The sequence below is a fragment of the Panthera tigris genome, chromosome B2 (genome assembly GCF_018350195.1).
Source record: "Panthera tigris isolate Pti1 chromosome B2, P.tigris_Pti1_mat1.1, whole genome shotgun sequence".
Lineage (NCBI taxonomy): Eukaryota > Metazoa > Chordata > Mammalia > Carnivora > Felidae > Panthera > Panthera tigris.
In genome coordinates this window covers 3,367,223-3,389,833 of record NC_056664.1, presented here as the reverse complement: position 1 = coordinate 3,389,833, position 22,611 = coordinate 3,367,223, and the positions used below count along the sequence as shown (strand labels likewise).

General features: G+C 47.8%; 5 protein-coding genes across 5 annotated transcripts; 4 read left to right on the top strand and 1 right to left on the bottom strand.

Moving 5' to 3' along the window:
- Positions 1–137: 137 nt before the first annotated feature.
- Positions 138–689, top strand: LOC102969017 (histone H2A type 1-H-like). Its single transcript, XM_042985546.1, has one exon. It carries the CDS (start codon positions 166–168, stop codon positions 556–558), a length of 393 nt encoding a protein of 130 aa, XP_042841480.1. The 5' UTR covers positions 138–165; the 3' UTR covers positions 559–689.
- LOC122238520 (histone H2A type 1-E-like) lies at positions 141–13,197 on the top strand. The gene is made up of 2 exons (XM_042985547.1): positions 141–186; positions 12,802–13,197. Exons 1-2 carry the CDS (start codon positions 166–168, stop codon positions 13,165–13,167), a joined length of 387 nt encoding a protein of 128 aa, XP_042841481.1. The 5' UTR covers positions 141–165; the 3' UTR covers positions 13,168–13,197.
- LOC122238516 (histone H3.3-like) lies at positions 747–3,395 on the top strand. The gene has a single exon (XM_042985535.1). It carries the CDS (start codon positions 848–850, stop codon positions 1,286–1,288), a length of 441 nt encoding a protein of 146 aa, XP_042841469.1. The 5' UTR covers positions 747–847; the 3' UTR covers positions 1,289–3,395.
- On the top strand, positions 9,035–9,723 carry LOC102958217 (histone H4). Its single transcript, XM_015540675.2, has one exon. It carries the CDS (start codon positions 9,397–9,399, stop codon positions 9,706–9,708), a length of 312 nt encoding a protein of 103 aa, XP_015396161.1. The 5' UTR covers positions 9,035–9,396; the 3' UTR covers positions 9,709–9,723.
- Positions 12,036–12,477, bottom strand: LOC102957926 (histone H2B type 1-K). The gene has a single exon (XM_007074464.3). The coding sequence runs from the start codon at positions 12,453–12,455 to the stop codon at positions 12,075–12,077; it is 381 nt and encodes a 126-aa protein (XP_007074526.1). The 5' UTR covers positions 12,456–12,477; the 3' UTR covers positions 12,036–12,074.
- Positions 13,198–22,611: the final 9,414 nt, after the last annotated feature.

The following is a 22,611-nucleotide window of genomic DNA, read 5'->3' as shown; positions in this document are numbered from 1 at the left end:
ATCGGAATACAAAGATTCCAAAGTTGCATTTCCATTGGTTAAGATGAAGCTGCAATGCTAACCAATGAAAACTTTTCTTTTTCAAGCCCAATAAGGGTTATAAAAACTGCTACCCCGTTCGGTTTCGTTTTGGCAGTTCTCGCACTGTAGCTTTTCTGAGCCGCAATGTCTGGACGCGGCAAGCAGGGCGGCAAGGCTCGCGCCAAGGCCAAGACGCGCTCGTCGCGGGCCGGGCTGCAGTTCCCGGTGGGGCGCGTGCACCGCCTGCTCCGCAAGGGCAACTACGCCGAGCGGGTCGGGGCCGGCGCGCCGGTGTACCTGGCGGCCGTGCTGGAGTACCTGACGGCCGAGATCCTGGAGCTGGCGGGCAACGCGGCCCGCGACAACAAGAAGACGCGCATCATCCCGCGCCACCTGCAGCTGGCCATCCGCAACGACGAGGAGCTCAACAAGCTGCTGGGCCGCGTCACCATCGCGCAGGGCGGCGTCTTGCCCAACATCCAGGCCGTGCTGCTGCCCAAGAAGACCGAGAGCCACCACAAGGCTAAGAGCAAGTAGTGGTCTATATGATAGTTTACAGTAGCTCGAGTAAGTCGAGTCCAAACCCAAAGGCTCTTTTCAGGGCCACCTATCTTTTCTGGAAAAGAACTTAACATTTCTTTGACATTAAGGAAACTGAGATGTAGGGAAATTGGGTCACTCTTAGCACGATCCTCCGTCCTGGGATGAAAAAGCAGGACACCATAGATTAAAGCCTAACGTGCAAAGCGGGGTAGATTTCAGCCCATGGCGGTGATTGGGGATAGACTTTTTCGGTACCTTCATTGTTTACGTAGCTTTTCGGGTAATGAAATTTGGCGCAAAAAAAGTTGCCCTCCCTGACTTGGGCGGACGGCGCAGCGAGCGGCCGGCCACCGGCGGCGTCAAGAAGCCGCACCGCTACCGGCCCGGCACGGTGGCCCTGCGCGAGATCCGCCGCTACCAGAAGTCCACCGAGCTGCTGATCCGCAAGCTGCCGTTCCAGCGGCTGGTGCGCGAGATCGCGCAGGACTTCAAGACCGACCTGCGCTTCCAGAGCTCGGCCGTGATGGCGCTGCAGGAGGCGTGCGAGGCCTACCTGGTGGGGCTCTTCGAGGACACCAACCTGTGCGCCATCCGCGCCAAGCGCGTCACCGTCATGCCCAAGGACATCCAGTTCGCCTACAGGCGAACGGAGAGCTTCAGGGCCCGATTGTCGTGCGCCATCCCAAGGCTGGCCGCCACGTCCAGTCTTCCTAACAGTACCTAAGTTTTGAGACACCGCCCTCGCCAGCCCCCTCCGTGTTGGCAAATGAATGAAATACTGGGATTACGCTGGTAGGTAGGACACCGTTCGGGAGCCCGAGAAATGTTTCTCCTGTTGGGGAGGAGCCTAAAATCCAGTGCCGTTGGTTGCTTCCGGGTAGTTATTTCTGTCCCACTTTAAGTTAGTTCCCACAGCTATTGCCATTGACATGTAAAGTGTAGTTAAATCGCACAGGCTGTTCCGCCTTGCAGACTTCAAGGTCCACGTGGAGTAAGGAAAATCCTATAAATAGAGGATTGTATGGTTTGACCAGGGAATGCTTCTGAATGGAGGGGTGGAGTGTGCTGTGGCTCCCGACGACCCAGGTCTCTCCGCCCAGCTGACCGGTTAGGTGTGGAAGGAGGTTGATTGACGTGACTTACTTTTGTTCCTGTTGTCACCAAATAAGGAAAACTCTCTCAATGGTTTTGATTGCCCAGGGCACAGTCTTGCCTCCTACTTTCTGTGCCCTGGACCCCTGTCACGGATGTCATCTCAAAAACGGGGAGAAAAACGTTCTTTGCTTTTTTTCTTGAATGTCACGGACGACGTTGGCTGCCTGATGACATTTATGGAAATTCTTCTTAGGATAATATTTCAAGGGTATAAAATGCAAACATTGCAAAAAAATGTTTATTCCACTTCTTATCCAAATTTTAAAAAATAATAAATTTGGTAGGAGGGATCAGTGTGTTTATATAGTTAGCACGTTCCATAATACAGTCTTTTGGAGACATCTGTGATTTCCAGTGAGTGACAAAGTCACAGGTACTGAAATTGAGGGCCCAATATCGTCATAAAGGGAAATGCTAAAGTTTAGTCAGAGGCGAACTATATTTTTCCCCATCCCAACTCACAGGCTTCCCCCCCTTATCAGCACCACCACCCCATCCACAGGCTCCTGATTTTTTTTTCCTTGGAGGTATTGTGGCGTATATGGACTCCAGGTTAAAAGCACTTGCTCTCAAATTTGGTTGACCTACCCGTTATTTTTCAACCCGATAAAATTTGGGGGTGATGGTGGTGGGGTGGTTCGGAACTGACGGCCAAGAAAGAATTTTTGAAGACGTCTTTGGTGCAAAAACGTGATTTTCTTAAACCACAGGGACAGGACCCGTGGGCAGGAAGAGCTGTATGGGGTCGTGACGGGTAGCTCATTATATATCCTCAGGTTGGGAGGGGGTCAGGGATAGAGTAAGTCTCTAGGGTATTTTGGAAGCAAGGTTTCCGGGGCCTTGAGGGGCTGGTGTTGCGAGGAAAACACCATTTATCACTGTTTAGTAAAACCTCAGCCGTGAGACCCTTCAGATATGTATCAGGGGCCATAAGCTTAGAGTATGATTGCCAGCATATACTTGGGGCAGTTGAGATCAAGGAAGCTTCCAAAGGAATTTTTATATGTTAAAGTAGACTTACAGGATCCTGGGGGTTGGGATAATGTTAAGCTAAGGCTCTCTTTTGTCCCCAGCAAAGTGCCATCATCGAGGCAGCTGAGCTCCTGGCTGAGGTCACTCCGCCGGTTTCAAGGGCTTGTCAGTGGGTTGTAGGCAGTAAAGGAATTTAATTTTTCACTTGCCCTAGTTTCCCACATTCACCATGGCCAGCACTGAAACCTCTTTCCTTTGTTCCTGGGCGGCCAGGAGCATCTGAGGAACATCACACTTGTCCCACCTGGGGGGAGGGGCGGTGTGGTGGCCTGTACTTTATCCCCAGCTCGCCTCATCAACTGTAACTAAATTTTTCCCGGAAAGTGCCCCTTCCTATCTGGAATGTTTTAACACTCGAAGTCTATTAATATCTCATATTAATATTCACACCTTTCAGTTGTTTCTATTTCTTGTACTTAAAATATAATTACTGCGAATCCCAGTGTAAATATGACTTCTTGGAATCAAAATAAATGCTGACAACTTATCTAACAATGATGGGCCCTCAAGTGCACACTCCCCATAGTAAAATATTTTTGACTTTTGATGGGATTTTTAGAAGCTGGGTGACCCAAATGATTTTATTCATTATTCAGTTGTTCTGTCTTTAACTATGTCTTCTAATTATAGGCCAAGAAAAATAATTTATCCTCTATGCTTTTGACTGTTTGGCTGAGACCCCTGCAATAGAAGACAGTTTTCCCAAGAGAAAATCACACAGAAGTTTATTTAAACGTTGTTAAACAACAAAAATTCAACTGACTAAAGGTCAAATTGGCTTTTTTTCAATGATTCCTGGAGCAGGCAGCATCCCATCTAGCAACAGAAAGGAGTTCTGCTGCGCTATAGAAAACGAAAGGCTTTTCAAGGTGGGAAAGCAGCAGAAAAAGGAAATTATTAGCAAAGAGTGCATTGTTTCAGTCAAGGTCATCCTCCTAAAGGGATTGTCTGGGCCTACTGGTGGATTATCTCCCCAGCACAGACTAGGTTAATTGCTCCTTGAGTGGCTAAAGGTTCCATTCCCAGGGTGGGAAACCGATCAGATTAGGCGTTCAGGCTTGGTTTGCTGCCGTGGGGTTTCGCACACGTGACTCCATCTGGGGTTTACCGTCTCTGTGACGTGTCCCCCGTGTGTACACAGGAGATACACTGGGGAGGATGAACTCCAGAGGTGCCTCGGAAGTACGGCTTAAGTACCGTCTACAGCTTGTCGGGAAGCAAGAATTCCTGTCCCCTTCAAGGGTCCTTCTAGCTGGACTAAGAATCCCATTGACGTGAGAAAAATTAATAGGAGAAAATCAAATTTAACAGCATACATATGGGGAATCCACACAGACATGGAAATTCCAAAGACAGCCAGGCCAAACAAGGCATGTATGTCACCCTGAACTAAGAAGGGGGCAGAGGTCTGGGACTAGGAAGGGAAGGAATGCATTCACAGGGCAATAGGAGCATGCTAATTCCATGTTTGTCCTGCCATATGGATGGGTCACTCAGATCAACTTTATCGCCGCCAATAACCCAGTTCTGGGAAAGACCCCCAATTTAGGTTGTTCTATGTAGTTAGTACCAAGAGTTTCTCCGAGCCCGCGGGGTCTTCACTGCCTTCAGCTCAGAATAATCTTCATGCCCAGTGGCGCATCTTGGAGCGGCCTGCCCTTGGCCTCCACGAGCCGAAGACAAAAGGTGAGGGGAAGTCAGTTATGGGAAGGTCACCAGGAGAACAAGAATGAAGTCCGTCAGGCAGATTTAAGTTGCTGCCTTCTCCGTTGATAAGGGTCGAATGCTGTCTACTGGTGTGGCCGGGTGAACTGGGGAGACCCTGAGCCCTAAGACCTCGACCAAGCCCAGATCAAAGATGTCACCGAAGACTCTTGGTCGCCTCATGAGAAAGAATTCAAGGGCAGACACAACACAGTGGATGAGAGGTACCCTCGAGATGTGAGAGCCGGTGAGCTCAAGGGAGGGAGAGAGCACGTGTGAACCAGGGTTGAGGTTTCTCTCAGTTATTGACAGTGGTTAACAAGGAGGAGGAATATTGATTACCTGGGGGCGGGGATTTCTCGGAAGCAGGGTTTTGGGCCTTTTCCTCCTCACTTGCTGGGGGGCTTCCTGTCCTGGCGCCGCCATCTTGGGCCCCTCCAGTGTGCTGGGGCTTTCAGGGGAGTGTGGCCAGACAGGCCTCTGACCCACCGTGCAGCTGGGCACGGCCTCCTCCGCCCTGGCCTCCAGGCATCCTCTTAGAGCCTAACTAACTGCCTACTGTGACACTGGAATTAACCTTTCCCCTTCCTGGTAGAAAGGGAAGGAGAGACATCTTGATAAATCTACTTACTGTTTTTAGAGATAGAAGGGAAAGACCAAGAGCTTTTCTGGTCTCTGCTTTATCTCAAATGCCTTCAGCTGAAAATAAACCTTATGCCAGAGTGGAATATTCTGGAGTGGCCTATTCTGCCATCTTTCAATACCTAATGCTAATATTTTGTTGGTATTTGTTAGTACAGAATTAGGTCAGTATTAATAAAAAAAACCTGAGGAGCGCTTGGGTGGCTCAATTGGTTAAGCATCTGACTCTGGCTCAGGTCATGATCATGATCTCACAGTTTGTGAGTTTGAGTCCCACGTCAGACCCTGCGCTGTCGGCTCAGAGCTTGGAGCCTGCTTCAGATTCTGGGTCTCCCTGTCTCTGCCCGTCTACCACTCACGCTGTCTCTCCCTGTCTGAAAAAATAATAACAAAGAGGTTTTTTTTTAATTAAAAAAAACTTTAAATCTGCACTGTATTTCTAAGTAATACACAGAGAACACGTCTAAACATTTTAAGGCAAACTAAAGCTGTCTCTTGACAATAATTCTCAGGATTGTATCTTAACTCCATCACAGGTACTATGCCCCTCGGGTCTTTTGCCTAAATTAAGCCACACACTGGAAAAAAGAGCTTAAGGAAAACGTGGGACAAACGTCAGTACGAGCAGCTGAGCAGTAAAGGTCAGGTCTTGGGGCCTCTCTGGTGACATTGTCACTTTCCTCCAGTACTGCACCACTTACCTGCTGAGTTTTCATCTGGTAAGGAATGAGAAGACCAAATTCTCTGTCAAAATTTTGGTTAAGATGAACCTTTATGGATTTGTCCCGAATATTTGGTCAAATGCACAAAGACATATATATTCAAGGTGATTGCAACATTGTTTTAGTACCAAATTTCATCAAACCTAAAACACTCACTGTTGGAAGTTAAATAGCCCATTCTGTGCCAATAACCTGTTAAAAAGCAAAATTCAACCAAGTAAATCTAATTGGCTTCGTTAAATGAAGATTCATGAATTGGGCAGCATCTGAGGAACTGTATAAAATGGAAAGTTTTTATAGGAAGAAGGGTGGGGCAAGAAAGTTATAAACAAAAGAAAAGAAAAGAAAAGAAAAGATTGTTTCCGGCCAGAGCACCTTCCCTTAAGGGTAAAGTCAGGGGGTCGGATTATGCCGATTACCTCACCTTCCTTTGGAGGATGAACAGGCCCCCTGAGACAGATTATACCTCTTTGGTGCTTATCAGAAATTAATTCATGTTAATTTTAGCCATTCTGACAGGTGCGTTTGGGAAAGTATTCTAAGAAGATAATGCAAACACCCAAGGCAGTCATTTACACGAAATGTTTAAGCAAGATCAAAAAAGGATAAGGAATTTAAAGATCAAGTCTAAGATCAAGAATGTTTAAGGACGATCAAGAGCAGAGGGGCCAAGGGGTGAAAGCGAGTTCACAGAGTGGTCAGAGGTCACAGGCAGAGGTCACGGGCAGAGGTCAGATCACGCCAAGCTGAGTTGTATAAACCATCCGAAATTACCATTCGAAGCTTCGAACGTGGGAGTAGCACAACCCGACCTACATTTTTTCCGGAAGTTCACTAACACAAGGGTATTGTGAATACAAAGTTCAGAAGTAAGGCTAGAAGTTGGGAAACCATTGCTGTAGTCTGCTCGAGAGATTTGGCCTAAAGGAAACAGTACAGAGTCATTAGGCATAGGATGTATTTGGCAAGTGTAACTAACTGAGTTTGCTGCCGAGGTTCGTTATGCACATTAAAGTACGTGTCTTTTCCATTAAAATTGTCTTGTTATGTACCAGTCTTCCTTCCCGGTACTTACAAATGAAGATTTCCTTTAAAAATGTAAATATCTCTTACAATAAAGTAACTTCTATTTTCAGACATTCTCCTGTATCTGCTGTTTCGCAAAAATAATCAGTTCAGAATGATCCTTACGAGAAAGAGGCACACTCAGCTACCCTTCAGCTGTGAAAGGTACAAGGAAAATACCTTGATTTGAATGAAGTTTATCTTGATCTATAAAAGTCAGTGAGTATGAGAAAATGGCCCAAATGGCATTATATTTTCATGAACTAATACACTGTAGGTTTATAGAGAAATAAATACCTCCCGCTATCACTTTCAGAAACTATAAAGAGCCTGACCAACTTTCCAGATCGCTGCCCACTGCCAACTTTAACAGGATGCGTTGCCGGGCAAAAATCCATGAAGTCAAAGAGGGAGGCTACTGGTTGGTGGGAATTTTACTGATTTTTTAAAGTAGAGAAAGTAGGGTCTGTAAAATGTATTCCAATTAACTCATGTTGGAGAAACACAATTAAAAGCAAAAGGAGCGGGGCGCTGGGGGGCTCAGTTGGTTAAGCATTCTTGATTTCCACTCAGGTCATCATCTCATGGTTCTCACATCTCAGCGCTGACAGCGTGGAACCTGCTTGGGATTCTTGTTCTCTTTCTCTCTCTCCCTGACCCTATCTTCTGGCTCTCGCTTTCTAATTAATTAAATAAATAAATAAATAAATAAATAAATAAATAAATTTAAAAAGAAGGAAAAGAAAACAATCTTTTTATTCAACACACATTAAGCCAGAATACTATGCTCATCATAGGTAGTCTTCTAAAGAGACTGCAAAGGCACAGAGAAACCTCACTTTTTTAGTGAGATTTAATAGCTAAGTGGGTACATCCCTTTACATTAGATAGGTTTTGCGGTGTGGATGCAGGTAACAGCTGAACTTGGGTCCCTTTCCTTCTCAAGAAGCTGGCAAGTAGAGGACTGTTTCCCCTGATGATTACCTTTCAAAGAGAGTAAGATCCTTGAGGAAAGTCCCTGAGTTAAGGGGCCAGCAAAAGACTTATTTAGCCATAAAAAGGCAAGAAATTCTGAAACAGAAAATGAAAAATAGAAGGACCCTCAGGGAGAATTAAGCCTCTTATTTCCTATTTGCATTTGCCCTTGAACTAACCTATGCTATCCGTCCCTTTATAAAATATATAGAATATACCCCCACTGGTTGAATGGGTTTTGTTTCTTCAAGTGTTGGACAAGTGTTCTTTTATTGCCACATAAACGCAGAAAACAAATTTAAATATCTTAATGACATTTTAAAATTATGTTTATTTCTTTTATAAAATTTAAATGGAATACTTTGGAAATACTGTAATGCAACATTTGCTAAAAGTAATTCATTGATATAAAGGGTAGCAATAATATCATTGGATAGCAAGGGGATTACATGCTAATGCTGAAAAAAGTGTTAAAATTTCACAGAATTTAAGCAATAGTAAAGTTGTATATATATATTTTCAGCTAAGTATATTTTCATAAAGATTTTCGTAGAAAGACCAAAGTGTACTTTTTTTCCCCCACATTAGAATTTTTACTTGTTCACTAATGACAAATTAATTGCTCTTATAATTAATGAGAGCTTTTAAAAAATTTTCAAATGATATATTACCTAGGGGAAAAAAAAAAAAAAAAAAAAACACCTCTACTGAGATACACTTAAAGACCTAGATGGATGGAGAGATTCAGTATTTTTCAGGTTAGGAAAACACAGTATTTACCATAATAAATGTATAGCGAAATGCTATTTTTCAATGTTACAGATATAACCTTCAGCACTGCCAGTAGACTAATCAGAGGAACAGTGAAAACTCAAGAAATAATTTTAAGTGAAATATTCAATATATGAGCAACTAATTCCCTCAAATCAGTGGGGAAAATAATAGGCTCTACTGGTTAGCTAGCTGGTTAACTTTTTAAAAGTTAATTCTCTGTACAAGAAACCAAGTCTGGATTATTATAGTTAAGATGTAGTAGGAACTGCTGTTGAAACTGAAAACTGCTCCACCTTTGCTGGAAGAGAATTTAGCAATACACCTGCAAGATCTTAAAATTCTCTGTTTTACTAGCACATCTTGTTCAACATCTAGGAAGTTCGCATTTGGAGCATTATTCCCCCCGTATAACCTTACAACATGCACAGTCTTACACACATAGCAAATGCATGCATATTTGTAGAGACATAAACGGAGTATTTTCTTCCCTGTGCTCTTTAAAGCGTATCCTCTGCAGTGTTAAAGTTTCGTTGCTTAATGAGGATGGGGTACGGAACACGCTACACGAGAACGAGGGGAAATTGCCCGGGTCCTGGGTGTAAAGCGCTCCGAGAACAAAGGAGGCTCGGGTTTAGGTCCCTCCTCCAACCCAGGCGGACTTCCCGCCGCTGCCCTTCCGGTTCTCACTCCGGTCCGCAGAGGTTGCCTATAAAAGAGAGCTGCGCGCTCTGCCTGCATTCTCCTGCTCTCAAACTTCCGGAAGATGTCAGGTCGCGGCAAAGGCGGGAAGGGTCTGGGCAAGGGGGGCGCCAAGCGCCACCGCAAGGTGCTGCGCGACAACATCCAGGGCATCACGAAGCCCGCCATCCGGCGGCTGGCCCGGCGCGGCGGCGTGAAGCGCATCTCCGGCCTCATCTACGAGGAGACCCGCGGGGTGCTCAAGGTGTTCCTGGAGAACGTGATCCGGGACGCCGTCACCTACACGGAGCACGCCAAGCGCAAGACGGTCACGGCCATGGACGTGGTGTACGCGCTCAAGCGCCAGGGCCGCACCCTCTACGGCTTCGGGGGCTAAAGTTTTTTAAAGGTCCCGTCGCTTACCAAAAAGGCCCTTTTTAGGGCCCCCAAGTTTTCGTTAAAAGAGCTTTAGTGCTTGTCTATAAACGGGTCTCGATAGAGCCGTTTTTAAATGCGGCTTAATGGTTACTTCTGCCCCGGGAGTTCAACGTGGCCGGAGGATGGGAGTTGAGACCCAGCGGGATAGGACCTGGGCCTCCCGACCGCATTTCGCTGCGTGGTGGCATTGCACGGCATCTGGTTATTTTTGGATCATTAGCTTAGTCCAAAGATTGAGAAATCTGGAAGCGTCCGGCCTTAAGGGCCAGGCCCACACTAACCTAAGCTAACACCGACCTTTTAAACAGATCCCTTCATGTCCGATCATGAAGAGGCCAAGCAAAGTAATGTTCCCCTTCACAGGAAACTTGTTTGCAGAGAGCTCTAGAAGAGAAAATCTATCTGTCCTCTTGCACTGTAGACCACATTCATGATTTATCCGTTCCTTTCTCTGTTGGAAATTTAAATTGCTGTATTTCCCTCCATGACCTAGCACGGCAATGGGCATTGTACTCAGCTGTACGCCTTCTCTCCTTGCTTATCTAGGAGTGGGATTGCTCACCAAGATCTGTGCATATTCAACTTGACAAGAAATGCGCAGCTTGCTTCTCAAGGTTGTAGTTTGGGCTACATTCCCATATTCCACAAGTGCCGAGAGTTCCTGCTACCTCCCCCCCCCCCCCCCCCCGCAACATTTGGCAGACCAGATTTTTGCCTGTCCGCATTTGCTAAATTGTATCTCATGTATTTAAATTGCATTTCCCTGATCGTAACAAAGTTGTTTACTTTCTTACAAGATTTTTGGCTATTTTGGAGTCAGGTCTAATAATGTTGGGTTTATATTCTTAGGAGTTCTTGCAAATGATGCCTGTTCGTACAGGAGTTATTTCCCTCGGTTCCTCAAAGAGGCTGCTCATGGCATTATTGGGCTTGGAGATGGAAACTTTTCTGAAATTACTGGCAACTGATTGATGGCCCGAATGCCTAAAATTTGCAAGCCATTATGAAAGACAAAAGGCAGAGTGAAAGAGAAGAAATCCTGCCTATAATTTGTTTCAATTTGTGGTAAATACTTTCCGTGGACTCTCTCACGTAATCTTGATCGGTTTTATTATTCTCATTTTAAAATGGCAAAATAAAGGCACTGCCAGCCAAGTCAAATAACCAAGTCACAAATATATTCTATAACACGAACCTGTAACGTTTTTAACCATTCTTCTCTGCTTAGCGCGGCTAGAGAAGCCATCACCGAGAGTCGGCTGTAGTCCTAGTCCCATGATGAAGAAATGGCAGACGTGTATCAGGACAAGTACAGGGACAGCTCGTGACTATCCCAATCTGATCGTTATTCCGATCTCCTCTACAGTAGAGCCGATTGTGGGCCTAAGAAAGTCACTTTTATCATCTCTATTCACACAGATTTCATGTTCTCTCTGGAGAGCACATAATTCACGAAGTTCAGATCCATGCTCTCCTACAGATAGGCGAACAGATGCACAGACTTTAATTTACTCAAATCAGTAGAGGCACGAGATTCCAACGGTTACTTATATGCCCTTATTTTCCCCCATTATAACACCTGTCCCTTCTCTCTCTGGCAGTATGAAGAACCAGTAAGCTAGCCACAGTATTGCGAGCCTTTGTATTCCATTTCTTTACTCAGGAGAAAAGGCAGGCTTATCTTTGCCTTCATACCTCTCTCCCTCGGGGTGGTCTGGCACTGTCCCGGCCCCAAATGGGCCGGAGAGGCCCACTTTTTTTCCCCTAAGCTGGGTGAAAGCACTGCTCTACGAATCTAACGTCCCCTCCGGCACACAGTATCTTTCTAATTATATCGTACCGCCCAGGACACGCGGTAACCGGAGGTAAAAGTCTGGCTTTGGAAGACCAGTGGGGACTGAATTTACCAATAGAAGCAGATTAGAACGCCTAACGGAGAAAAGTTACAAGACAATAGGCTGTTAGGATCGACAGGAAGCCACTCTTGCTCACAACCAAAGGACCCACATTCGCGTTACAGCCAGGAATCATTTTTAGTTCACACAACACACGTATACAAACTTGTGTTACTCTCCCGTTACGGGGCATACTAGAGTGCTTGCTGCAAACCCTTAAGAGTCAACTCACAGCACATCCGGTTTCCTTCCAGCCAGAGGCGGTTACGGGCACAGTAGGCATTACTCACTGCAATGGAATCCTGATGGTTGCCTCAAAGAAACCGCCTGAACTGGAGCCTAGATTCTAAACATGTAGTTACAGCTCTGATATTGACAGGTTAGTGGCTCTTAAAAGAGCCTTTGGGTTAAATATTCTTACTTGGCAACTTTACTTCGCGCTGGTGTACTTGGTGACGGCCTTGGTGCCCTCGGACACGGCGTGCTTGGCCAGCTCCCCGGGCAGCAGCAGGCGCACGGCCGTCTGGATCTCCCGGGACGTGATGGTCGAGCGCTTGTTGTAATGCGCCAGGCGCGACGCCTCGCCCGCGATGCGTTCGAAGATGTCGTTCACGAACGAGTTCATGATGCCCATGGCCTTGGACGAGATGCCGGTGTCGGGGTGCACCTGCTTCAGCACCTTGTACACGTACACCGAGTAGCTCTCCTTGCGGCTGCGCTTGCGCTTCTTGCCGTCCTTCTTCTGCGCCTTGGTCACCGCCTTCTTCGAGCCCTTCTTCGGGGCCGGGGCGGACTTGGCTGGCTCAGGCATGGCCGAGAGAAGACCTGTCGCGCTGAGAAGAGAAACGAAAACTATACTGCGGGCAAAGCGCAACTTGTCCTTTTTATGTAGAAGCCCTTATGCAAATAAGGTGCAAGTTACAGTCCTGGGTCTGATTGGTGACTAGTCAACTTGACGTCAGCAGTTAGTTCTGCCCAATCGCAACGCGAGACTCCCAAAGCTTCATTCTCATTGGATGAAATAAAGCCACCAGCTTAGCCAATGCAAAGTCTTCTTTTTCGCGCTCAATAGGGTTATAAAAAGTGCTGGCCTGGTGCTGGCTGTATCAGGTACACTCTGTGCATCTGGGGTCGTCATGTCTGGACGCGGGAAGCAGGGCGGCAAGGCTCGCGCCAAGGCCAAGACGCGCTCGTCGCGGGCCGGGCTGCAGTTCCCGGTGGGCCGCGTGCACCGCCTGCTCCGCAAGGGCAACTACGCCGAGCGGGTCGGGGCCGGCGCGCCGGTGTACCTGGCGGCCGTGCTGGAGTACCTGACGGCCGAGATCCTGGAGCTGGCGGGCAACGCGGCCCGCGACAACAAGAAGACGCGCATCATCCCGCGCCACCTGCAGCTGGCCATCCGCAACGACGAGGAGCTCAACAAGCTGCTGGGCCGCGTCACCATCGCGCAGGGCGGCGTCCTGCCCAACATCCAGGCCGTGCTGCTGCCCAAGAAGACCGAGAGCCACCACAAGGCCAAATAAGCAGTAAGGTTAGGGAAGTTGCCAAACAAAGGCTCTTTTCAGAGCCACTTAAGCCATCAAAGAGAAAGCTGGTACACACTATCTGCTGTGTTTTTTGGTGACTGTTGTAAGGCCTCGTTAATCACGTGGGAGATGAAGTGTCAATTCTACGGGCGATAACTACATGTAGTCTGACCTACAGGAAGGACAAGCTGGAGAGAAGGGGTAGCGGGTTTAGGACAGGCTTGTCCAGAGGTTTCAGATGGAGCCAGTCAGGCAAATTCCTGAACTGATCTTGATTACGTTATCCGTTACCAGTTTTAGGCGGCCGAAAGTACTGGATGCAGTGACCACTTTTCCAGAAGAAACTTAGCTGTATGAATGTACTAGAAGAGTTCTGGAAAAGGACACTGATTCTTAAGTGCTCTGAATTCTCAGGTGCTGGAATTCTTAGTGGTCTTCCCCTTTTAAGATTTCATTACGAAGGTAGTCTGACTTACTGGTTAAAAGTACACAGAATTTACTGAATCCCACATTGGTAAATCCTTGGTCCTATTTCTTTGGAGCCCATGTGTTCATTTGATTCACTCTTCCAGCAGCTCAGGACCCAATAGCGGATGCAACCTAGAAAATCTGCCTCCGTGGAAATTACTCCAGTAAGAGACAAACACAGAATCATACAATAGGTTAGGTGTCAAATATCTTGTGCAGAAAATAGAGCAGCTACACAGCATAATGGGGACCCCTATTTTAGATCGAAGGTAAGTGTAGATAACTTCTTTAAAGGTGTATCTGATCAGAGACCCATGTTCATCTAAAAAAGAGATGAGCCAGGTAGATAGTAGAGGAAGAGAATTACAAGTGGAGGGAACTGCAAATGCAGAGGCCTTAAGACAGAAGATGTGTGTGGCATTAGTTGGGAACAGCCAGCAGGCCCAGAAGACTACGGTATGAAAGCAAGCGGTGGGGGGCATAACGTAGGACTTTGTAGTATGTGGATGAATGTGGATGAGTCATCAAAAGCACTAGCGATCCTGATCTCTGAGGTAATCAATTTGATAATACAAATCAAAGTTGTCAAAATCTGTGGACCCCAACCCATTTAAAAAAAAGAGAGATACCATAAAAGTAGTATTAATTTGTCGTGTGGTCACAAACAGCGATGTTAAGAGCGCACAGTTTATAATTCAATACACACAGATCTGTTTGCTGCTGAATGGAAGGAAGAAATATTCCTCTGTCCAGATTTCTTCGAGCCGGGCTAAGAACTCAATTGACATGAGACGGATTAGGAGGAGGAAAAAAATGTTTTGTGACATGCGTGGGGAGACCCAGTAATGAAATTGACACTTGAACAGACTGTAAAGCGGGCAATTTTCATACACTTGAGACAGACAAAAAAAAAAAACAAAAAAAAACACAAAAAGTGAGGATTTGACAGGGTAAAGAAAACAGATGTTTGGGAATCTTATAATTAGTAAGAAATTTTAAGTAAAAGTTGGGCTGAGGTAGTTGATTGGTGAGAGACGTCACAAGGCTTGTTACTCTCAATTCACTTTCTCTGGTGATAAGTGGTCTTTTACTTTTCCGTCCTGGGAGGTGACCTTTCCTAAGGGAGATGTTTCCTGCTTCCCGGGGGACCGAAGATGGTGTGAGGTCCTCGCACCTGCTGCTTCCCAAGAAGCTCCCATTCAAAATAATCAATACGCCATAGAGGTCCATTTGGGGCGGCCTCCCGGGGCCCCCACACTAGTCCTGGTCTTAGCTCGCGGAAGCCCTACTGAATAAAGCAATAATAAAATGCCAGAGGCCCAGGACAAACACTATGGTGACAGAGCAACGCAGGTGAGGTTGCCCAGGTGGAGTTTGGGGTACAAGATGTTATTAAGGACCAACAGCTGTGACAGGAGGAAGAGGAACTAGGACCGGACAGAGGGTCAGAGGGTCAGACCGTGCCGCGGGCCAGACAAACGTGGGGGCACAGACCCCTGAGCCGCCCGTCAGCGATGTCTCGCACTGGGCGAAGATCCCCCCGGCCCAGTGTGCATGTCCCCGCTTTGCTCTGTGCGGGCTGCAGGCTGCCCTGGACGAGGGCGCGGCCTTGAGCCGGGTCAGGTCCTGTCACTCGGGCAAAGCCTGAAGTTGCTCGGCGGCTGTTCTAACCGCACCCGCTCTGCAGCTGGACAGCAAGGCTTCCCCGGAGGGGGGTCTGCGCCCCGCATTTGTATGTCTCTGACATACGTTAACATGCATGTAAACACTGACGGTGAGTAATGTCTCTGTGACGGTGTCTGTAAAGCTTACTTTTTTTTTTTTTTTTAATTTTTTTTTTCAACGTTTTTTTTTTATTTAGGGTTTCAACGTTTTTTTTTTATTTATTTTGGGGACAGAGAGAGACAGAGCATGAACGGGGGAGGGGCAGAGAGAGAGGGAGACACAGAATCAGAAACAGGCTCCAGGCTCCGAGCCATCAGCCCAGAGCCCGACGCGGGGCTCGAACTCACGGACCGCGAGATCGTGACCTGGCTGAAGTCGGACACCCAACCGACTGCGCCACCCAGGCGCCCCTGTAAAGCTTACTTTTTAACACATATGGCTGGTATCACCTCTTTACTTTCATTGGGGAATTCAAAAGGGATGTGGTTTCTTTTTAGAGAAATGAGAAAATCTACAGACTTTCTAAAAAATTTTTACTAATGTTGTCTACTCCCGTAAGATTGTATTAGATGCTTGATTCATCTCAAAGGGAAAGTGATATAAAACAGTTCTAAGGACTACAGGGTGGGGGGAGGTGGGGGGGGCGGGCACCTGGGGGGCTCAGTCGGTTGAGTGGTTCACTTCGGCTCAGGTCACGATCTCATGGTTGGTGACATCGAGCCCCATGTCAGGCTCTGCACTGACAGCAGAAAGTCTGCTTGGAATTCTGTCTCTCTCTCTCTCTGTCCCTCCCTCCCTGTCTCTCTTAAAATTAAATAAATAAACTTAAAACAAAAACAACAACAACAACAACTATAAGGACTACGGAGGATCTTCCACTGGCCCTCCCTCCTTCCTCCAGATCCAGCCAATCACCTCACTCTCCCGGTACTGGGAAATAATCCAGCCTTACACCATGATGTGGAAGCTTCAGAATGAACAGCTGAGGCCCAAAGGGGAGGAGAGGGAGCCTTTCAAGAGCACATGGAAGGGAGATTCCATACAGACCACTCTGGGCTACAGATGAGGTGGGTATTGTTCTAATTCCAACCCAGAAAAGAAAAGCTATGGGCTGAGTGTTTGTATCTCACCCTCACCCCCTAGTTCTTGGGCTAAAACCCTAAACTCCAATGGGATGGTACTAGGAGGTGGGACCTTTGGGAGGTGACTGGTTTCCCATGAGGTCATGAGGGTAGAATCCCCAGGATGGGATTAGTGTTCTTATAAGAGCGAGAGAGGGGCACCTGGGCACCTGGGTGGCTTGGTCAGTTGAGCGTCCGACTTCGGCTCAGGTCATGATCTCATGGTCGAGCCCTGCGTCGGGCTCTGTGCTGACGGCTCAGAGCCTGGAGCCTGCTTCAGATTCTGTGTCTCCCTCTCTTTCTGCTCTTCCCCTGTTCATGCTCTGTCTCTCTCTGTCTCAAAAATAAACATTAAAAAAAAAATTTTTTTAAATAAAAAAAAAAAGAGTGAGAGACTAGGACACCTGCCTCCCCGCAGCCCACAGAGACATCACATGAGCACACAGTGAGAGGATGGCCTCTACCAGCCAGGAAGCCAGCCCTCAGCCGACATTGATTCTACTGGCACCTTGATCTTGTGGTTCCTAGACTCCAGAACTGCGACAAATAAATGTATTGCTGGGGAAACTGGGGAGACCCTGGGCTCTGGGGCCTCAACTCAAGCCAGACCCAAAGGAGTCCCGGAAGGTTCCTGGTCTCGTCAGAAGGAATTCAAGGACAGACACGCTGGTTTCCCACTTTTTCCTCTTCACTTGCCCAGGGGCTTCCTGTCATGGCGCCGCCATCGTGGGCCCGTCTGGTGGGATGGGGCTTCTCAGGAGTGCGGCCCGGACAGGCCTCTGACCTTCCCCACAGCTGGGCACGGCCTCCTCCGTGCTGGCCTCCGGGCTTCCTGTGGGCTTCCTGTGAGAGCCGAACTAAATGCCTGCTCTGACATTGTTATTTAAGCCGCCAGCCTATGGTGTAGGCTCCCACAGCGTAAGCCAAGAAAGTACAGTGTGATTCAATCAGATTCTCAATGGGTAAAAGATAACTCTGTAAATCAAGATATTATCTACCTCAACACAGAACCCGTACGTAACTGCCCTTCTCGTAACTACCTGGTCTTCTGTACTTTGGTCTAAAGTGTGCAAACCTTGGTTGAGAAGGTTCGAAGGGACATGTTGAAAGATTTTAGCAGAGCAGTGGCATGTAGATGGTCAGATTTGCATTAACAAACGCCAAATGAGGGGCGCCTGGGAGGCGCAGTTGATTAAGCGTCCGACTCTTGATCTTGGCCCAGAGGGTCGTGATCCCACAGTCCGTGGGTTCAAATCCTGCACCGACAGCGCGGAGCCTGCTTGGGATTCTGTCTCTCCTTCTCTCTGCCCCTCCCCTGCTTGGGCTCGCGCCCGCTCTCTCTCAAAATAAATAAACAAGCTTCATAAATATATTTTTTTAAATGAGGAAGAATAAAACTAGATTTCATTATTCAAGTCATGTTTACAGTAGTCGTTTCCTGAAAACGAGGATCACAGTTAATACGTTCTTTTCCTCGTTCTATTCTTTACTCCTTCATCTCACCTATTACTAGATGGAGTTGTTGTAACACATGAGGTATAGGGAACAATTGTAAGGTCAGATCTAATGTTTAATATCAAAGCAAAATATCTAATATTTATCCCCCAAAGTAACTACATGATTCAGACTTTTCAGCACCTGATAGGAGTTCTGACATTTACAAGAATGACTGATACCTACACTCACAACTGGCCATCGGCATATAAATTTAAGATCCCAGATCTCCCTTGGAATAACACAAAGGAAAATACCAAAAGAACTCTGAGGGCAAAACTGCCTGTGCAAATTAATATCGTTTGACCCCTCAAAAGCTAACCGCATTATATTCATGGTAGAATTGCGAAACTAATTGGTGTCTTTGTGGAGAAATCATTGCATCCCATACTCTGCTTGCTTGAAACATTTATGAACTAATAAAATTATCAGATCAGAATTAGAAAGCCCTGTCAGGGACGGGCCCTTCTGCTTTGGCCTGGCACTGTCGCTAAATAAATCAGAAGCCTCTCTGAACATTCTAGTCAGTTTCCAAAATGTCCTTTCAGGAGATCAGTTTGCACAAAGAGATCATATTCGGCTTGTTCCGTCCCTTTCCCAGGGGAAGGAATGCTGTGTTACAGTGATCTTGTCCCCCCAACCCCCTCAACCTCCCCACTCAAGACCTAACCAGAACCATTGCCAGAAGCAACTAGATTCTTTCTTCCTGGCTTCTCCTTTCCCTCCCATTGCCTCCCACTGGCGGAAACTACCCAGAACCCTGCTGACAAAGGAATCAAGAAATATAATCTATAGTCTTCTAGCCTTCGGGATACAAAGAAAAGCGTGAGGTGAGAACAGAGACACAACAGACACACACTCATAAAGCAAAGGGTTCACCATGCACGGCCTTCTCTACATCCACGACTTCTTTTCTGCTTTATTTCTTTCTCATAACACTCTAATCACAAGGGATTGTTTACTGCTTCTAAAATAGGTGATGGCTCTTCCTGCCTCAGGACCTTTACATGTGCTGTTTTCAAGGCCCAGAGTGCTTGTCCATCCGGTCACTCTTTGCATAACCTCCTAATTTTTTTTTTTAATTTTTTTTAACATTTATTTATTTTTGAGACAGAGAGAGAGAGAGCATGAACAGGGGAGGGTCAGAGCAAGGGAGACACAGAATCTGAAGCAGGCTCCAGGCTCCGAGCTGTCAGCACAGAGCCCAACGCAGGGCTCGAACCCACGGACTGCAAGATCATGACCTGAGCCGAAGTCGGACACTCAGCCGACTGAGCCACCCAGGCACCCCAACCTCCTATTATCCTACTATTGTTTTATGTCATTTTTCATAAAAAAATCATCTCTCGGTGAGGTATTCCCCGAATCCTGATCCATATTACGCGTTCTGCAGCCATTCGCTGTTACTAGACCAGATTCTTAAACTCCTTATCAATTACCATATTTTACAAACACATATCTTATTTGTATTTGTGTTTAATGTCTGTAAACTTCACTAGCATGTAAGCTGAAAGAGGTCAGTATGGCAGCTAGTGTCTCACCAGAAAAAGGACGCTCAGACTGAATACTTTGATATCGTTTCATTGGCGCGTGAAGAGCAGGGAGCAAGTCGTTAAGAAGTCACAAGGGACAGAGAAGCTAATCCATGGAGGCCGTCAACACCCCCCACCCTCCCAGCCCCAGAGGGCAATGGGAGGAAAGGGAATCTGGAGACAAAGGGTGCTCCTTCCTCTGTCTAAACTGCCAAATCCAGCCCGGAAGCCGGAGGGCAAAGATTGAATTGGTCGATTCGGAGGTCAGCCTCCCTGCCGGTGAAGGAGGGGAGAGCAACTGTCTGGCCCAGCCCTTCCCTTTGTTCCCCGGCACTTCCTCTTGTCCTTTCCCACAGGAAAACTCTGTATTTCCAACATGGGAGGGTGAACTGGCAGCCTGCTCACCGGATAATTTCAGTTTGTTCAGAGACCCACCTTAAATTTAACATGTTACCACCTTCTTAGAAGGTGTTGGGGTAAAAAGTGAGAAATAATCAGCTGACAGAATACAAAGCTACTAGGGATCCTGCTTCTGATCAGGAGGCTTAAATGAGCCATCTCACTTCCTTCTAAAAACTCATTCCTTATCACCCTGACCTCTGCGAGCACCTTAGCCGCATTCTTACACACATGGGGGTAAAATCTACGCCTTTATTCCCGTGGGACCCATGTCCTTGCGAGTCTTTTTTTTTTTTTTTTTAAATTGTTCCGCCACAATGTTTTTAGTGCCCAGGGCTGGTGGCAAACAATACTTAGAAGCTTCTCTCGGTTCCAGTAGTATCTTTTTCACCCCCATTGGATAACAGACACCCAATTACTTCCTGGAAATTGGGATGAATCATCCCAGCGAGAAGAGGAACTCTTTTCTCTGCCTATTGGTTCAGTGGCACGGAGAGACTAAAATGCGCAGAGGCCATTCTCAGCCTTTAAATTTGTTGAAACTGACTAATCAATTAATTTGAAAACTGACAATGCTCCCTCCCGGACACATTGCTCTGTTGGGCATGAAGACCTTCAAGCCCTCGGAGCTGAAGTTCACAGGGGTGGGATACAAAATTCTCCTAATGGATTACCGGGTGTAATGATGAGAGGGGCCATTCTCACCTTGACGCCTTGATTCCCAGATCCGTGTATTCTGAATACAGAGGGCATGGCTTTCTGTGTTGCCCCTTGTTTTCAGGCGCGGTTGGAAGGAACACCCTGTAGGACAAAAACTTGAAGATCCTCATCTCAGTTAGTGGCATAACGAGCTTCCAGAAGGCCATTTCACAGTTCTATCAAGCCGCTAGCTTCTGGGTGATGCGTGCATGTTATGACCGGTGAATACCATGGGTACAAGGCCATTGCCTCAAAGTATGTGCCCGACTTAGAGGCACTGTTTGGGGTTCCATGATGACGGGAAGGGTATCCCGTGGGCCCGTGGATGGTGGTAGGAGCTGAAACATATGAACAAGGAAAGCAAATTCAGGCCCCAGATAGGTGTCTACCTTGTAAGGAAAAATCAGTGCTTCCTCCGTGAAAGAAGGGTCTGGTATAATCAAATCGCTAACTAGTGGCCACTTGATGGAGCCCCGAAAGTGGCCCGGTAAGGACGCTCAGCAGCGACCTCTGCGGTTGGCAAGCAGGACAGTCAGCAGTGATGGTGGCCCACTCAGCTGGGTGTTGGTGAGCGTTTGATGTGAACCTGCCCAACTCTGTACAGGGAGAATCTTGCCTTCGCTGTTTGGCCGGGGAAAGAGGTTAACTGATGCCCACAGAGAGGTCACCGTTTCCACCTGATGGTTAACAGCCTTCATGGGAGGAGCCCTCTGGTAATCACTTTGGGGTGACTCGAATACATTCGGATGCACACCCAGTGCTGTGCTGACAGGATCTCCCTTACCCTTGGGCTGAGTTGTAACTTACAATGCACAGCCATCCAGTTCTACTGGTGCTAGAATGCTCTGCAAAGCCAATCGAAACGGGCCATGATTGCCAATCCTCTGTTAACTGGTCTTAAGGAGTTCACCACGGCCTTATTGAAGGAGGTTGAAGGAGGCGTAGCCAGGCGGTAGGAACAGATACCAAAGGAGTTCAGACTGCATCACACACGCACCCCAGACCGTCTCAGTTCTGGTCTTATCTATAGAATTTCACTTTCAAATAAGATGCTACTGTGAGTACCCAGTTGTATGATTCAGTAGATCATAGAACACCTGGGGAATATCTGTGGACACATATCTACTTTGTGTCCCAACGTCACGCATTCAGTAACTATAATGGCTCAGTAGGTGTCAGAGGCTACTTTTACATAAAGAATCGTTGTCATTAGAAGAAGCCATGGCCTTACTCTAAGTCCCCGGGTGTAGTACTCTTCATGAGGTTTGCAAGAGTCTCTTGGAGCATCCCCGTGCGCCACGGATAACCTGCACTGGGAGGACTGTGTCGCGAGGAGAGGGGAGGTCCGGAAAAGCTTCCCGGACGAACTGAAGCTACTGGATCCAACCGGGTGAAGAGCAGGCAGAGGGCAGGGCAGCCCGCCAGGGGGCAGGGCCGTCCCGAGGGGCTTCCGGTCCACGCCCGCAGCGCGCAGTCGGGTCCCGGTTCTGGCAGCCGGGGAGGCAGGAAGAAGAGGCCGGAACGAGACCGGAGCCCCTGCGGGCAGCGCGGGGTGCGGGCCCAGGCCGGCCGGGCCCTCCCGACCTCCGGCAGGTGCACCGGGCGGCACCCAGCCGCGCGCTCCGGAGACCCCGGACCCGGACTGCGCGCCGGGCCCCGCAGATTCCGGCCGGTTGGGGCACAAAGGGGCCCCAGGATGCCTCTCTCCGAGGCAGCACGTCTCCAGCCTGCGGCCAGAGCGCAGAGGACCACGCGTCGTAAAACTCGGGCAGAGACCCGCGTGGGCCGGGACGTGGGAGTGGTGCGTTCGCGAGCGTTCCCGCCCCCGGCGAGGGGCCGCCAGGGTCGGCCACGTCCATGTGGCGGAACTTAATGTTCCTCCCCTTCGGTTTGCTCGCCAAGAGCACAGTATCCGAGCGGGGAGGGCGGAGCAGTCCTCGGGGTGAGCAATTCAAAAAAAAAAAAGGACGGACGGCACAGTGCAGGTGTCTCCCGACGACACAGGTAGGCGTTGCTGACAAAGGAGGAAGGCCCGGCCGGGAGCGGGTGGCCCGCGGTGGCGC